This window comes from Pleurodeles waltl, chromosome 1_1, assembly GCF_031143425.1.
Source record: "Pleurodeles waltl isolate 20211129_DDA chromosome 1_1, aPleWal1.hap1.20221129, whole genome shotgun sequence".
NCBI classification, from domain to species: Eukaryota; Metazoa; Chordata; class Amphibia; order Caudata; family Salamandridae; genus Pleurodeles; species Pleurodeles waltl.
Window position 1 is genome coordinate 629383784 of NC_090436.1, and position 17187 is coordinate 629400970.

At 41.8% G+C, this 17187-nt stretch overlaps 1 protein-coding gene across 1 annotated transcript in view; it reads right to left on the bottom strand.

Annotated features, from left to right (window-relative positions):
• KCNN2 (potassium calcium-activated channel subfamily N member 2) overlaps positions 1-17187 on the bottom strand; it is a 558376-nt gene that overhangs the window by 116383 nt on the left and 424806 nt on the right. Inside the window, exon 5 of the mRNA XM_069226506.1 lies at positions 4412-4522. Within this exon, the coding sequence (XP_069082607.1) occupies positions 4412-4522 (111 nt within the window). The remainder of the gene's footprint in view (positions 1-4411; positions 4523-17187) is intronic.

A 17187-nucleotide genomic window follows, 5' to 3' on the forward strand; every position in this document is an offset into this window, starting at 1 on the left:
GGGAGAGAGGGGGAGGACTCCTGAGAGGGGGAGGGGGCAGGGGAAACCCTATCAGTGCCAGGGAAGGAACTCCCTGGCACTGATATTGCCTACCGCCATGGTTTTCGTGGCAGTACGCTTGCCACAAAAACCATTGCAGTAGGTGGGGTCATAATCCCGAGGGTGTTACTGTGACAGCCGCCGGGCTGGAGATTGAAGTCTCCAGCCCAGCGGCCGTTACCACCCTGGCAGACAGAGTGATACATTGGCGGTTTGGCTTGAGACAAACCGCCAATGTCATAATTTGGGAAAAGGTACCGCCAGCCTGTTGGCAGTACCTTTCACCAAATTACCGCCGACCACCAGGGTCGTAATGAGGGCCTATATGATTACAAATATGAAGAATAAAAGTAGAATATGTAGTGTGAAACTGAATACATCAAAAGGGGATATTATTCTGTTGTAAAAGCACATTAAAATCAGTTTAATGTAAATCATATTAAAAATGCTGTAGCCTTAAATTTGTAGAAAAAAGCGGGGAGGTTCTAGCTTTCCTGTCATAATAAAAAACATGGAAAAAGCACAACTCGTCTGTAATAGGTTTTTACAGCTGAGGAGCTATGTTATTTCATCTTTACAAGTGACAAGAGACATCACAACTCTCCTATTATATGGAAATTAGAGAAGGGCTTTTAGAGCCCGATTGCAGATATCCGTGTATTAAAATAATATTAATAATAACGTATTAGATAAAATACCCTCTGCTAAAAAGTGAACATATATAGGAATGAGGTCGAAGTTCAAGACCTCCAAGCTGCCAGTAACATTTTAACATATGGCAGAAGGTATTTTATGAAATATACATGGTAATAATATTAACTTTCCCTCACAATGTTTAAATCCTTGATCGCTTGCTCTTTTGTGTGCAAAAGAATGGTAGTAGATATGTTTAACAGAACACAGATTCTATCGTGCAAAATTAAACGCACTATCAAAAATCTAGCAATGTGCTGCAAATTCATTATAAGCAGTTTACATCAGTTTTCAAAACGGCTGCAGATCAGCTCTATCCTTCAGAGATATTCCTGTTTTCATGAAATTAACTCTTGTGTTGCAAAAAATAATTGTGCAGTTATAAACGTCTCCTTTCTGCTAGTGACTGTTCATTGCTGGGTAGCAGATCAGAGTTTTTGCACTTTTGCATTATCTTGTTTGGTCACCAATGAATCTCTTGTTGCTGTTTGATACTTATGAATTAAAAGTATGTCTTTGATATATATGACACGTTTGGTACTGGTTGCATTGTGGATTATGGATTTATGCCTGACAGATTGTAGACTGTCTCAGTGCTAATACTCTCTCATCCGATTAGTTTGTTGTGGGGCTTTATATGTTTGTGACAAATGAGTTTCATGTCAACTGTTGTTCTATGTTAAAAAACGGCTCCCCTGGCACAGCAGGAAAGCCACTCATGAATATTCACTGCTCCAAAGGAAGTTCCCGGTAATGCTCTGCGGGGACTTCTTATTTGCATATCTGTCTTCACTGCAGCAGTCCCAAGACGGGCAGGAGTGTCACCAAAAATTAAAGGAAAGTGCAGGAGGTGTGCAGTAGTGCACCAGCTACACCTTCCCCCAGGAAGCTGTTTTTGGGATCCACAGAATTATGCCCCCCCCCCAAAAGATTTTCTTCAGTTTTTAAGCACTACCAAGGCTGGAGCTTTTGCTCTACAGCTGTGAGTGCACTGCTTTCTAGGGGCTGGTTCTATGGATGTATTTTCTGTAGCCTAGATGTGTATATAAAAGGAACTGACACGTTATATGATCTTAATCCTTTATTAACCAGTTGTGTGATGATTAACACTGTATTGTGTTGGCTCTCATTATAACAATGAGACTGTTGAATTTGGGTAGTAGCACCACAGGACTGTGGGGAACTGAGCCCAATCTTACACCGTATGACAACTGTGTGTCTAACCCTTCTGGCCAGCTAGCAGTACCTCACCAGCACCCAAAAGTGGCAGTGATTTGTGGCAGCCACGTGAATGACATTCTGATTTCTCAGGGAAATCGTGGTGGAATAGATCTCATCCTTTTCTCTCAGTTATATTGGTCTCACACATGCAAAGACAAACAAAAGCAGAAAACTGGTTCAATGTATTTTATTAAATCAACTGTATTCTAGATAAAATGGCCTGTACTGTAATGATTAGGATAATGAAACATAATAATAGAGCGGTGACAGAGAAAGTGAAACATAAGTAAAGTCCCACCGTACTGTCAAAATGCTAAGTATTAGAATTCCTACCTATGCCACTAAAGTACTATATTAGAGCACAGCAATGTTAGCCCTAATCCGCCTTTCAGGACCCCTGGAAGACACCATCACCCAAACCTGATATGGTAGTAGCAAGAGGGCTGTTGGCCCACTGAGAGTCCTCTCTTACATAGGTGCAAAATATGTCAAGTCTCGGCAGACGGCTGCAATGAGTGACAGCATGGGGTGGCAATTTCTGGCTGGAACTTCCCTCTAACTTATAGGGGGCAAAGAGATGTTTTATAATAAAACAGCTGGTGTTCTAAGAAAACTGCCCTAATGTAAGCACATGTATGCTTCCGTGAAGTGAAAGAGATGCTCCATTTTGTACAGACAACAATGTTGAGTACAGCCTTGAGCAAAGCACAGAATGAAAATGTCAAGCTAAAAGGAATGAAAATAGTTTCTAGGCTAAAAGTGTATGAGATAAAAGAAAGAAAACATCACTGCAGAATGAAGATTCTGCTCAGAAAAAAAAAACAATACAATGAATTATTACTAGGCTAAAGGGCACAAGCTGCAGGACTATGGCTAAAATAATGTGCCCATAAAATACTGCTAAAATAACCTCACGACACAGATTGTTGAGTAATATTGAAATGCTTTATTAACATTCTTTACTACATTTACACAAGGTTATTGTTGATAACATGAAATCAAGGTGTTTTAACAGGTGGTCTGCTGGTCTTTTAATATGATGAATCTTTGATAAAGCCAATAGACTGTTTTTTTAATAATAAAAGGGATACCCCTTGTTACGAGATATGCTGTCTAGTGTTGAAGGGGGTACTGTGATTTTGGGGGTCATGACCCTTTTGCGGTCAAACTTTAATCTCCCATATAAAATGGTTCCCCTGAAATTATATGTATATATTGGAGCGGAACAGGGAAAAACAAGCAAGAAAAAGGGAAATAACCCACATCCAACAATAGGCTCTATAAAAGAGTCCTTCTTTGTATAAACAGACTAGCAAATCTAAATATTCAATACCTTCTTTTATTTTCTACTCTTTTCTATTATTTTGTTTTTCACAAGTCTTCATAATACATCCTATTGATACAAAAATAATATCAAACAATGTTATTAAAAACTGTACAGTTAGAAAGCCTTCCCCACCCAAACAATCTAAAATATATGAAGCATGCTCTGCTTCACTATGTCAGAGAGTCAAGTGCTACAATGGGGTAATTGGTTCCCAGTAAGGGCAATTTGCACAGGCTTCACATCCTGCACAATAAGCCAATTTCCTAAATCAATGTATATTTAGAATTTAAAAAAATAATTTCAAAGCTTGCCATACTATGTTACATTTTACTAAAATCCAATTAACTTTCACTTCTCTATTAGTTAGATAAATAATTATTTGTCTTTTAATGACTGATATATGGGACAACCTTTTGCAGCTAACATTAAGAGGAAACCCACATGCGGCTTGTTATCTCCAGGATGGAACGGCTAAAAGGTATTCAGCACGTCCCAGTGCGAGTTTCTGCAACGGAAGCATGCACAGTGGCAAGGAGAAACCCTAGAGTGTGTGAGCCAAATCTCCGTGTAAATGGGGAAATGCCTCACTTGAAATATACAGGCGCCGTGCTACATTAAGGAAGTGACTGTGAACAGAATTGCGCCCTCAGCATTAAATGTATTAATTCCTAATACAAGGGCGTAGCTATCATTTGCGTAGCACAAGCAATGGCTCAACAGACTGCACTCTAAGTACGGTTGTCTTTCGCTAAACAAATAGTTGGGCGGGTCTGTCACATTTTTATCTTTCGTTTGGGCCGGTATCATCCGTGCTATAGCGCTGACTAAATATATCGATGTGAGAGAATGTGGATTATGTTAAACAGTTTCTGCATTTATTTAGTCTTGCAGTAAAAGCATGCAGGTAATTCAAATTAACAAAAAATCGTGTCATCTGGCATACAGTAGTATGTTACCTCTACATTGTTTTAAAAGAACTAAAGCATTTACACTTGCGAGGAAAAAACATTTCGCTAAAATTTAATTATACGCAGAAATGCCTGAAATAGTCAAAGCAATCCATAGCATTTAACTGGTCTTGTTCATCAGGGAAAGGCAAACATGGAATCGAAATCTACAGGTATAACTTACTCTTTTGGTGAGCTGGGTATCCATCATGAAATTATGCACATGTTTTTCAGCTTTGGTAAGTTCTAATTTCCTTGCAACAACAGCTACGACAAGAGCAGTGCAGCCCGCTCCCTGAAAACAAAAATGAAATCACATTAGTTTTGACGTGTCAAAATGAAAATTGTATAAAGGCTTCACACACTGAACAAATAAGCTGAGAATGCTCCAGTCAAACAATGTCTATGATAAATTTCAAATACATAAATAATGTTTTTCGGTGAAAATCTGTTTATAAATGGAAGGCACACAATACAGATTTGAAATAGGAGTAATTTAAATAATACAATAGCATCCCCTGCAAACGAGGTTCCCTATATTGATGGCGAGGATAATCCCAATCGTATCCACCTCCTTTTCAAGGGACCCACCAAGTCCCCCTTTTGAGAATTTTACGCATGCACATATTCATATATTAAAAACATATATAGCAGGCACATTTTTCTGCTTATCTTCAATCGAAGATGGCTATCTGCATATCAATCAGAATTGGTGTTCATTTTAATAATTTCTCTCCTACCCATCACAAATAAAGGCATGATTTTTCAATAAGTATATTTTCTTGAATTGACACCTACATATTTTCTAGGTGAAGCTGTAAAACATTACACATCTATATAGTCACTTTCGTGACTGTTTCCATTTACAGCTCCTCCTAGAAAACTAAAAAAAAATGCTTACCCGGACCTGTGTTTAATATCACATGCTTGCGAACATCAGCATGTAGATTAGACTGTGAACCAAGCTCTAACCATGCAACAGTTTAGAAACTGAGTTCGCACCAGGATTGGCACCCGATTGAGAAAACAACCAAAACTATAACACCACCAAAGCCATTACTCTCCTACAGACAATAGAAAACCTGCCATCTCAAATCGTCTGATCTACCAACCTCTTCTGAAAGACATCAAGTCGTCCTAAACAGCAAGTAGAAGATTATTCCATTATGTGTCAGCTACTATATGGTCTTACTGGCCTGGCAAGGCCAATGGCCAGACTTTCATTTCCCCTCGCATCAGAATTAAGTTACCATTTTATGCTTAATCCCAGGCTTTTCCTAAACTATCCCAACCTTCACAGATACACACTAGCACCCCAACTGCATGCCGTATATTCCCACTGTCATCTTTAGCAACCTCTTCACATTCCGCTTATCAAGCATGTATTGAGCGGGCACTATCTCATGCTCACTTATGCACACTGAACAAAATTAATTCTCTCTCTCCTTACATGATGACAACTGATACCTCAAGAAAAAGGGAACTGCGATGGGCTCCAGGTTTTCTCCCTCCTACACAAACGATTGTATGGGCTTGTTCCAGAGGGAGCATGCTTGGGGCTCATGAGCATGGCAATGGATGGACAACATTTTCTGGGGCAGGTTTGTAGACAATGTCCTATCATTTGGTAAGGCACAACCACTGACCTCCTGGCCTAGTACACCTTTCTTAATGAAAATAAGTTCAATGTGCATCTTACATTCAGGCACCATGACAATATGATTGGTTTCTTGTATTTATTGTTGTATGTAAACAATGGCACCATACAGAGTGACATTTTTAGGAAAAAGACAACCTGAAATAGCATATTACATGCTCTCATCCTAGATAAGCAATGCGGTCAATCCCCTATGGGGAATAGTTTGAGCAAGGCAGAACTGTAGTCAGGACATGAGGAAAATACTATCTGATAAGAAGGCTAACCTCTGGATTGTGGAAATGTTGAAGAATGTTTGAACAGGGCAGAGCAGAGTGCTCACAGAGAGAACATATCCTATTGCAAAGCTCTCTGAAGATGAGAAATGAAAGGAAGGATTACTTAGTCGTTAGACTTTTGAGTTTATGCAGGGTCATCCCCAATCTTTTTGCCTCCTGCCTCCTATTTTTTCTGACCTGTTGCAGTTGGCTTTTGAACTCTGAGCACTTTTCCACTGCTAACCAGTGCTAAAGTGCATATGCTCTCTGTGTAAATTGTATGTAATTGGTTTATCCATGATTGGCATATTTGATTTACTAGTAAGTCCCTAGTAAGGTGCACTAGAGGTGCGAGGGCCTGTAAATCAAATGCTACTAGCGGGACTGCAGCACTGGTTGTGCCAACCACATAAGTTGCTCTGTAATCATGTCTCAGACCTGCCATTGCAGTGTCTGTGTGTACAGTTTTAACAGTTTTAACTGTAACTTCGACTTGGCAAGTGTACCCAATTGCCAGGCCTAAACCTTCCATTTTCTTACATGTAAGGCTCCCCTAAAGTAGGCCCTAGGCAGCCCCAAGGTCAGGGTGCAGTGTATGGTTAAGGTAGGACATATACTAATGTGTATTATATGTCCTGACAGTGAAATATTGTTAAATTCATTTTTCAGTGTTGCAAGGCCTGTCCCTCTCATAGGTTAACATGGGGGCTACCTTTAAATATGATTAAAGTGTAGATTCCCTTTGGGAGTGGACAGACATGTGGAGTTTGGGGTCTCTGAGCTCACAATTTATAAATACATCTTTTAGTAAAGTTGATTTTGTGATTGTGGGTTTGAAAATGCCACTTTTAGAAAGTGGGCATTTTCTTGCTTATAACATTTCGGTGACTCTCCCTGTCTGGGTCAGTTTGACAGGTGGGCTGGTTGCATCTCACACTAGACAGTGACACAAAGGGAGCTGGGGTGTAGTCTGCATTTCCTGATGAGCCATCTGTGCTAAGAGGAAGGGGAGGAGTGGTCACTCACACCTGAAAGGGCTGTGCCTGTCCTCACACAATGCAGTCTCCAACTCCCTGGTGAGTGTCTGGGGCCTGGCCTAGGCAAGGCAGGATTTCACATTCAAGAGAGACTTTACTTTGAAGTAGGCCTACTTCAAAGGAGAAATTGGGTATAAGAAGGGCACCCAAAACCACAGACTTTAGAACACTTTTGGAAACCAAGACTGTCTGTGACTGTGCTTTGTGGAGCTATCCTGCAGTTGCTGCTTCCGCCAGAGTAAGAGGGCAAACACTCGACTTTGTGTGCCTTCCATCTTGTGACGATCTCCAAGGGCTTGATTTAGAGATGGCCTCTTGTTGTTTGAAGTCTCAGGGAAAGCAAAGACTTCTCTCTGCCAGCACCTGCAGTCTCTGGAGAGACTCCTACTCTGCCAAGTGGGGCCCATCCAGTTCCTGGGACCCTGAAAGGAGAAGCTGGCAGCCCAAGAGGAAGAAATCCACGCTCAGAACGCCGTGCAGGGAAAAGATCGACGCGACTCCGAACCGCAGCTGAAAAATTGACACACCGCAGGCTCCGCAGCTGAGAAATGATGCTCGCAGGAAACGCGACCGAAGAATCGACGCACGGAGCAGAAGAAATAACGCGCAGCATCGCTGCCAGAGGCTGGACATCACAACCTGCGTTGCGGGGTTTTCAGATCATCGTGTGGCGGGATTTCCCACTCAAGTGCAGCTGGGCATTGAAAAACAACGCAAGGCCTGCCAGGACCCGAGAGTGCTGACCGGATCAACACAACACTCTCCTGCGGAGAGAAGAAAACGACACGCCCGAGCTGGCAAGAGGAGAAACAACGCAAGACCCTGCTCTTTAGAGGAATCAACGCATCACCAGCCCTTTTTGATACTCCCTCACCCGTGCTGGGTTATTTTTGACGCACCCAAGGTACATTTTCACGCTGACAGCGTTAGTGTGTGTTTAAAACTACATGAAGACTGTTTGCTTTTTAATTGATAACTTGACTTGTGTATTGTGGCTTTTTGTCGTTTTGGTCTTGTTGTGTTTAGATAAATATTTTCTATTTTTTTAGACCTGTGTTGTGTTATTTTGTAGTGTTATCATTAAGTTACTGCGTGTGTTGGTACAAATACTTTACACCTAGCACTCTGAAGTTAAGCCTACTGCTCGTGCCAAGCTACCAAGGGGGTAAACAGCGGTTAGCTGAGGGTGATTCTTTTTTACCCTGACTAGAGTGAGGGTCCTGGCTTGGACAGGGTGTAACCTGACTGCCAATCAAAGACCCCATTTCAAGCATATATAATGATTTTAATATATATAAACATGTATTTTTGTACATTTAGCTTGTAGCCCTGAGGAAGTCCCAAGGGGATGACAAGTGTTGGCATTCTCAAATTGGCTACAATCGAAATAATTGTTTGTGCGAAGCATGAGTACATAAAGTTTGGCTCAGGAATCATTTCAATGACCCTTTTTCATCATTATATCACTAAGCACATTGTATTAACATTGACCCTAGATATGTGAATACATCATTGCTTATATGTATTTTTATGCATTGAGTTTTTTCATTGTCAATCAAGAGTTTTTTTCTTATTAGAGAGTTTATGGTGAGTGGCCCCTCTTACTTACTCTTTCGTCTCAGCAGCAAATTATTTGATATGAGAAATAGTAGCATTCAGGAGATGGTAGTAGGTGTGGTTTTCTATCATTGCCTCAGCAACCAGATTGAAAATTATTTGTTGGCTCACTTATGCACACTCATCAGGACATCATACTGTAGCATAGCAGACACCATTACCATGCACAAGCAATACATAATTATCTTCACTCACATTTGGCTCATCTAAATCTCTACACATTTTTGCACACTATACAGACTGCCCACACAAGAACGAGTCTTCATTGTCACCCACTGGTTCTTTTAGCTGCACATTCTCCAAGAACCAATTTCTTACCTGCTATGACCTACTCTTAAGCTTCCAGCTGATCTCTAGGTCTCCCATTTCCAACATACCCTTCATCAAAGATGTCACATACCACATCACCACTTCATCCAACAACTGATTTGACATTATCTTTCTAAGGGATACATTCTTACTTTCTCCACACTTCAAACAGAACATCATTGATTAAAGCCACATGAAAGGAAACACTTTTGATTGGGTCTTCACCAACATACAGATCCTGGGTTCCCACCGCAGATGCCACTAGATTGTCCAGGCTACACCAACAACCTTTCCATCATCAAATATATGCCTATAATCGACCAAGTCAATTAAACCCCACAAAATATCAGTCCCACGTAAAACTTAACAAGCAAGTAGAGTACACCTTTATTGATACAGCTTATGCCCTGTGGTTTGGCCGCAACCTGGGGGGACCGGACTTAATGTCCCAGGAGCGTTAGCGGCAGGAGTGCCATCCTAGCCTCACAAGCGTGCCCGGAGGCGCTGTAAGTTTGTTCACGGGTCCCGCTGCATTGTACCCGTTGTTTGGCAGCAACCTGGGAGAAGTGGACTTAATATCCCAGGAGTGTTAGTGGCAGGAGAGCCGCTCTAGCTTCATAAGCGCATCCCGAGGTGCTTTAAGTTTGTTCACGGGTCCCGCTGCCAAGAGTGGGCCGATCTGTGCCTGTCCACGACCGGAAGAGGCTGGCCGGGACCACTCTCTTGGTCCCAGGGTAGAAACTGGGATAACCAGGGCTGCTCAGAACCACTGACTATATTCAGATGTTATATAGAAGCCCGTCCTCTTTAAACTTTACTTTTTGGTCATGTGAATTCCTGTTCCCCGCCTTTGATTCATTTGGTTAGCCCCTCTTGTCAACATGGGGAAGCGTAAAGCCTGTGATTGTACTTCAACATCTGCCTCGGCTACGACTTCGACTATGGGCACGTTTCTTACTCGCGCTGTCAACATAATAGAAGCTCCCCCAGTAAGACCCGCATCCCTGATGGTAAGACAGACTCTTCTTTGTCTTCTGAACGGGGGCTCCCCAAGCAGGATTATGCAATATTGGAGCTTGATGCATGCCCCGGCCTCAGCTTACTCAAATTAACTTGGTGCCAGAAGTTATTGTGTCCAACTCATGGGCTAACAGGAAGGGGAAAAATAAAGAAGACTGAGACAATAATGAATTCTAAGCATTCAAGGATAGATGAGAAGGTCCCTAAAAAGGGGGGGTGAGCGGGGTGGAATCAGGGTCCCAAGCTGGTTTCTGTGGATAACACTTTTGTTTCCGCTCTGGACAGTAGGTTAAAACCTACACTGGAATGGTTAGATGCAGTTGAATTGCAGCTTAAGAAGTTTGCTTCCCTGGGGCTGGAAGGGATTAATCATCTTGATGGCCATTTTATGGTGACTTTTTCCATTGCAGATACCCAGACATTGGGCCAAGGAACAGGAGAGGAGGCATGTCCCTATGACTCTCTCCATCCCACTTCATGTCGCTCACCCTCTCAGAGTCTCACACATAGATCATCAAGGGAAGTTGGCAAGCGGAAATCCAAGGGTGCTCAGTGATCTCCCACCTCCAAATCTTTGCAACAACTCTACTAATCAATTAGCAGGTGCAGTGAAGTCTGGGAAGTCCTCTATCTCTGCAAAGGGGCATTGTGGTGGGGAGTCAGGCTCGGAGTGTGTGGGCCAAAGCAATGATGCCCCTTTACCTTGCCCACATATTCCATCAGAATGCACACCGTATGTTAACATCCCTAAAGATACTTGTAAGCATTTGGAGACAGATGTTTCACTGAGAAATAAAGTACTGCAATGGATGGGAAGTCATCTGACTAGATCGGCCGACTTCTCAAGAGAATTCATCTTTACAAGGAGGGTCTCATGGATAGGCCCTCTGCCTAAAACTATGAAAGGCGACTGTGTGCTAGTCAACTTTTGATCGCCTAGTGTTGTCCAGGTTTTGTTATGCTTACTTAGTTACTCCTCCATAAACCCAGAAGGTATAAATGTTTGCCTGCTGGGTTTTTTCTATTGTCCTTGGGCCTATAAGCTTTTGGACGGGCGGGCCACAATTTCCGTAGCCTCTAGTGAGGCGCAACTTGGAGACCCCAAATCTGCATCATGATTTTTCCCTTCCTCTTTCTAATAGGTTTGATATTCTTCCGTTCTTGGAGTAATTGGACTGATTGCCTAGTAAGAAAGAGTTCCCTCTAGTCTGTACTAATCCTTATCTCCCTTAAAGTTTTATCTGTGATCCTTAAGCGCAGACCTCTACTTTGAGCATAATCTTGTGGCATGTGGCTGGACTTCGCACCAAACAGGATTCACCTGAATGGTTAAATATAGTGGATTGGTACCATATTATTTGTTGTCATGAGACATGGTGAGTGGACACTCTGCACATAAATAGTTAACTTACCTATCATGTTTCCACCACTCCCTCTGTTGCTGGCCGAGCCAAGTGGGCATTGCAACTTTTGTTTCTATTTTCTTGGCTGGTTGGTCTGTGCAAGAGAGAGCTATTTTGTCTTTTTATCATGTGTTATTGATTACCTTACAGAAGCTATTGATTTAGTCTTGGTGAATTTTTATTATAACATCTTTGATCACACAGTGACCTGTGCAGTGGATGATGAGGAAGCCTCTCTGCACAAAATATTGGATACTCACGGAAAAGAGTTGGCTATTATGTTGGTGGGAGATTTTAACACTGAAACTTGTACTCATGGTGAAGCATCTTTGTGTGGTATTGATGATGAGTTTAATCACTCTATTACACATTCTAAACACACAGCTTATGGGGACTCACTGCAGGTTGTTCCTGGCACATAACTTGATAATACTCTTAGATTATGCACAGCCGAGTAGGCCAAACCTTCCAACATTCATGGGCCATAATTCACATTTGTTTATTGAAGATGTGCTCATCTCTAGGACATTTTTATCTGCAGTTGTGAGGTGTGAATTTTAGGCCTCGTGTTTGAGTGACCATAACCCACTTGTAGCTAACTTCAGGTTAACCCCCAGTAGGGAAAACATATCGCCCCTCACCCCACATTGATTATAGCCGTAATAAAGGCTTGAATGTTAAATGGGAAAAAGTTGATAAGGAAGCTTCCCATAGGGACTTGGTTTTTGCACAACCACTCAGATATGGGTATACTCTTGCGGAAGGACCGTAATCCTCCAAGAGTTATAGCCACATACGCAAGGATAAATAGTTACATGGCAGATAAACTGGTTAAAGCACCTTTCAAAGGTAGAGATAACCCAGGGTGGTTAAATATGGCTTATTGTAAAGCCCAAAAGCTTTTTTAACTTGCATTAAAAAAAAATGCCTGTGGGATCATCGAGAAATAACCCAGGCAAGGAAACTGTATAAAGAGGTCATATGTAAAAGGAAGGCCGAAGTCAGGGTAAAGGCTTGGTAAGATTTAAGAATATCTAGTGCCCTGAAAGACTGTCGAAGTTTTTGGAAGATCGTAAATTAATGTACTCCTCTAGGTGAGGTCGTGCATAAAGTCAACTGTGTCATCTCTAGTAGTGACTGGGTGGCTCATTTTTCTAAAGTCTTTGGATCCAAATTGTGCTTCTCTTTTGGGATCTGAAAAGGTAATTATTTGTGATGTGAGCGCCAATCAACCGCTCTGCAGGTCAATTATAATCTCCGATGTTACTTTAGCTATCAAGAGTTGCCCCTCAGGTAAAGCCCCGGGGCCTGATAGAGTCCCAGCGGATGTTTTAAAATCTTCCTGAGTTTTGGGCTCCTGTGTTGCTTAATGTTATCAATTACGCAATAACAATCCTTTGGTTAAAATCTGTCATGAGGCCATCATCGTTCCCATATGGAGATAAAAGTTTACCGCACTGATATCATCCTATATCTCTTCTAGACAGTATGGTTAATATCTTAGAGAGGGTTTTACTATCTAAATTGGAAACCTGGGCTATAGAAATGCAGGGCCTCTCAGATTTACAGTTTGGCTTTCGCCCAGGCCTGGGAATTGTTGAACAGGCTTCCAACCTCCTTCTAATTATTCAAAAGTACACTAAGGCCAAGAAAGGTGTTGTCCATCTTGCTCTCATGGACCTAACTTGCACGCTTTACACAGTAGACCAATCAAAGCTTTGATCCATTATGATACAGCTGGGGATGGATAGTGCCATCCTCTCCCTTTTGTGCAGGCTTCATGTTCACACTAAAGCCCGAATGCGCTATATTAGAAGAGAGGATCTCAGGGAGGAGCTTTCGTCACCCATGGGTGTGAGGAAAGGCTGCGTCCTGGCACCTTTTCTCTTTCTTATTTATATTAACTATTTTGGTGATTAACTGTTGAGGTCAGGAAGAGATATCCCCAAGATGAACTCAAGGGAAATTTCCATCCTGCTTTATGCGGACGATGCTGTTCCCATCACCCGAACAGCAAATGTGTTGCAGCTTCTTTTAGATACTTTAAATACATTTATGGAGAGCTTGGGGTTGAGAGTTAACCGTACCAAGTCCTTTGTGTTGAAGTGTGGACCCAAATTGTCAAAAACAAAAAATAAATTACTTGGTGGAGATGAAATTAGGAAAAAAAAACATTTTACTTATCTGGGCATTCCTTTTGATGTTGGTCTTAATTGTAAGTTCTTATTAAATTTAAGACTCATGCAGTTCCAACCTTCAATAGAAGCTGTTTTTAGATTTTCTAAGTCGTTGGGCCATAAACCGGTGAGGTAAGTTCTCTGCATTTTTAAAAGTAAATGTGTGCCGATGACTTCGCTTGTGGCAGGAGTCTATGTGGTGATATTTTGCAGAATGATACAGTGGGTACCCTCGATAGTTCCTCAGCGCTCCATGCACTTTTTTACAGATTACAGCAAAGGAGGGATATAGGTTTTTATTGACTAGATTTCATCTCCAAACAATCCATTTCGGTGGCCTTCCGTCAAAAAGGCACATGGTTTTCATTTCTTCCTCCCTGCTACTGTGAAATCCCTGCAGAACAGAGCAAAATAAACTTTATATTGTTTTGCACTTTTTATGCTGCTCAAGGAAGACAGTTCTTACACCCTGTTTTGCTGGCACTAGGTTTTAAATCACATGTTGCAGCTTTTGCATATTTGCACCAGTTGGACCGTGAAACGGTTATGCATGCTATTTTACATTTTAAAATAAGTGCTTTGAAAATGCGCTCTAAATAATGAGAACATTTACAGCTGTATTTCAGTTGTTTTTAATATTTTGAGTATTTCTTCCTTTTTTTGTGTGACTTTTATGCCTCAAATGAGCCAAATAAAGTATTTTGAACTTGAACTTCATACAGATTACACAGAAAGCTAACCATACACCTAGATACCACTGGTATTAGAAATCACTTGCTGCTCGTATGTGACTGTTAGAAAGGGGGTCTCTAGTTGACAGAGATATACACCCTTGTCGTAGTAGGGACAACAATCCTAGTCAGGGTAAATCACACACAATCCAAATTATCCTTTGCCCATTTTCTGGGAGCTTGGTATTGAGCAGTCAGGCTTAACATAGAAGGCAATGTGTAAAGTATTTGTGCAATAAATCATAAAGCAACACAGTGAAAACACCACAAAAATACACCACACAAGTTTAGAAAAATAGATAATATTTATCTGAATAAAGTAAGGTCGAAATGGCACAGATCTAATAAGAACAAGTTGAAATATCACTTTTGCAAGATTTGAAATAGTCTTAATCCTTTGAAATAAACAGTTGTCTCTCTGTTACACATAGTACCTGGTATGCGTAAAAAATAACGATGAGCAGAGACTGCAGAGGAGGAGATGCTAGGAAAAAATAAGGTGTGCATTGGATTTTCCGGCGTGGCACAGATGATGCATTGTTTCTTTCCATGCTACAAGGGGCTTACATAGTTTTTCAGTGCGCAGTCTTGGTTCCTCACTGTGATGCGGGGATCTTTTTGACACCCAAGGACGATGCGGGGAAATCCTGGGCATGCTGGAAGAAGTCACAGGCTTTGGGTCGATCCGGTAGGGCGATGCATAGAATTTTCTGATGCACGGCAGGTACTGCATCAATTTTCTACTCTGGTAATCGGCTGTGTCGCTCTGGTTCAGCTCTGCAGCGATCCGGTAGAGCTGTGTGGCGAATTTTCTGTCGCAATGTAGGCACTGCGTCGAATTTCAACTCAGGAAGTAGGGATGCGTCGTTGCGGTTAGGCTGTGCGTTGATTCGCAGTCACAAGGCAGGCGGTGCGTCGTTTCCAGCAGGCTGTGCATTGATTTTCAGCGCACAAGGGGTTTCCTGAAGAGGTGACGTTTTTCTGGCCCTGAGACTTCAGAAAACAGGAAGCAAGCTCAATCCAAACCATTGGAGAGCACTTCTCAGCACAGTCAGAGGGCAGCAGGGCAACAGCAGGGCAGCAGTCTTTCTCAGCAAAGCAGTCCATATGAATCCTTTGGGCAGCCAGGGAGTTCCTCTTGAAAGGTTGCAGGTTCAGGCCCAGAAGTGTACGAGTTGGTGGGGTCAGAGACACAGTTTATATACCCAAAATGCCTTTGAAGAGGGGGAGACTTCAAAGAGTGGTTTTGAATTGCACAAGTTCCACTTTCAGGGAAGTCCAGTCTGCCAGGGTCCCAGTGGGGGGTTTGGCAGTCCATTGTTTGAGGGCAGGCCAATAGCCTTTGAAATGTAAGTGTCAGGCCCTCCACCCTTCCAGGAAGACCCATTCAATATGCAGATCAGTGCAGATGTGACCGAGTGTCCTGAGTTTGTGGTTGTCTGAGTGAAATGCACAAGGGAGCTGTCAACCAGCACAGACAGTGATTGCAGATAGGCTGTAAGACACAGATGGTTTTGAGTGCAGAGAAATGCTCACTTTCTAAAATAGTATTATAAAATCAAACCTCGCTCATAAGAAGGATTTTCTATTACCATTCTAGCCATACTAAATATGACCTGGTTACCCTTTTCAGATCAGAATCTAGCACTCAAAAAGTATATGAGGACAGTCCTAATACTAGTCTATGAAAGAAGCGGGCCTCACAGTAGTGGAAAACAAATTTAGGAGTTTTTCACTATCAGGACATATAAAACACATATGTACATGTCCCGTCTTTTACCTACTTAGCACTCTGCCCTATGGGTTACCTACAGCCTACCTTAGGGGTGACTTATATGTACAAAAGGGGAGTTTAAGGGTTGGCAAGTACTTTTAAATGCCAAGTTAAAGTGTCTGTGAAAATGCCCATAAAGGCCTTGCAATGGCAGGCCCGAGACATGGTTAAGGGGCTACTTATGTGGGTGGCACAAATAGTGCTGTGGGCGCACCAGCAGCATTTAATTTACAGGCCCTGGGCACATGTAGTGCACTTTACTGGGGACTTACAAGTAAATTAAATATGTCAATTGGGTATGAGCCAATGTTACCAGGTTTTTAGGGAGAGAGCACATACACTTTAGGACTGGTTAGCAGTGGTAAAGTGTCTACAGTCCTAAAGCCAGCAAGAATGAGGTCAGAAAAAGTAGAGGAGGAAGGCAAAAAGTTTTGGAGTGACCCTTCAGAGAGGCCATTTCCAACAGTGACACTTTCAGAAGCTGGTTTGAATCATTTCATACAATTTTATATGGCTTGCATTAGTGCTTACTAATGTTTAACATTTTGTTAATAGACTGTGATTCATTTTGTGTTTCCGCTCTCTAGGGGCAGGCAAAAAGATTTATTTGTGCTGCTATTATTACTTGCATTTAAGTAGATCTGCTAATCTCTGTTTACAACTGTAGTTGTGCATGTTTCTGCTGATGTATGATTAATCTTAATTAGGTTTAAATAATTATATATTATCTACTGGTGGTCACCAGTATATATAGTTAGGACCTAGTTTCCATAAGAAAATATTTTTTTTGCCAATGCCTTCATGGCGTCATTTGACAAATCTTCACAAAATTTTCAAAACTAGTGTGCCAGTCATTACAGCTACTGTCTGTAAAGTTTTGGGTTATCTGTCAAGACTGGGCTGAAAACAAGAATGGGTCTCAAAACACGTTCTCCCCATGCAATTTAGCGTAAGTACTTTAGGCACGACTACAGACCG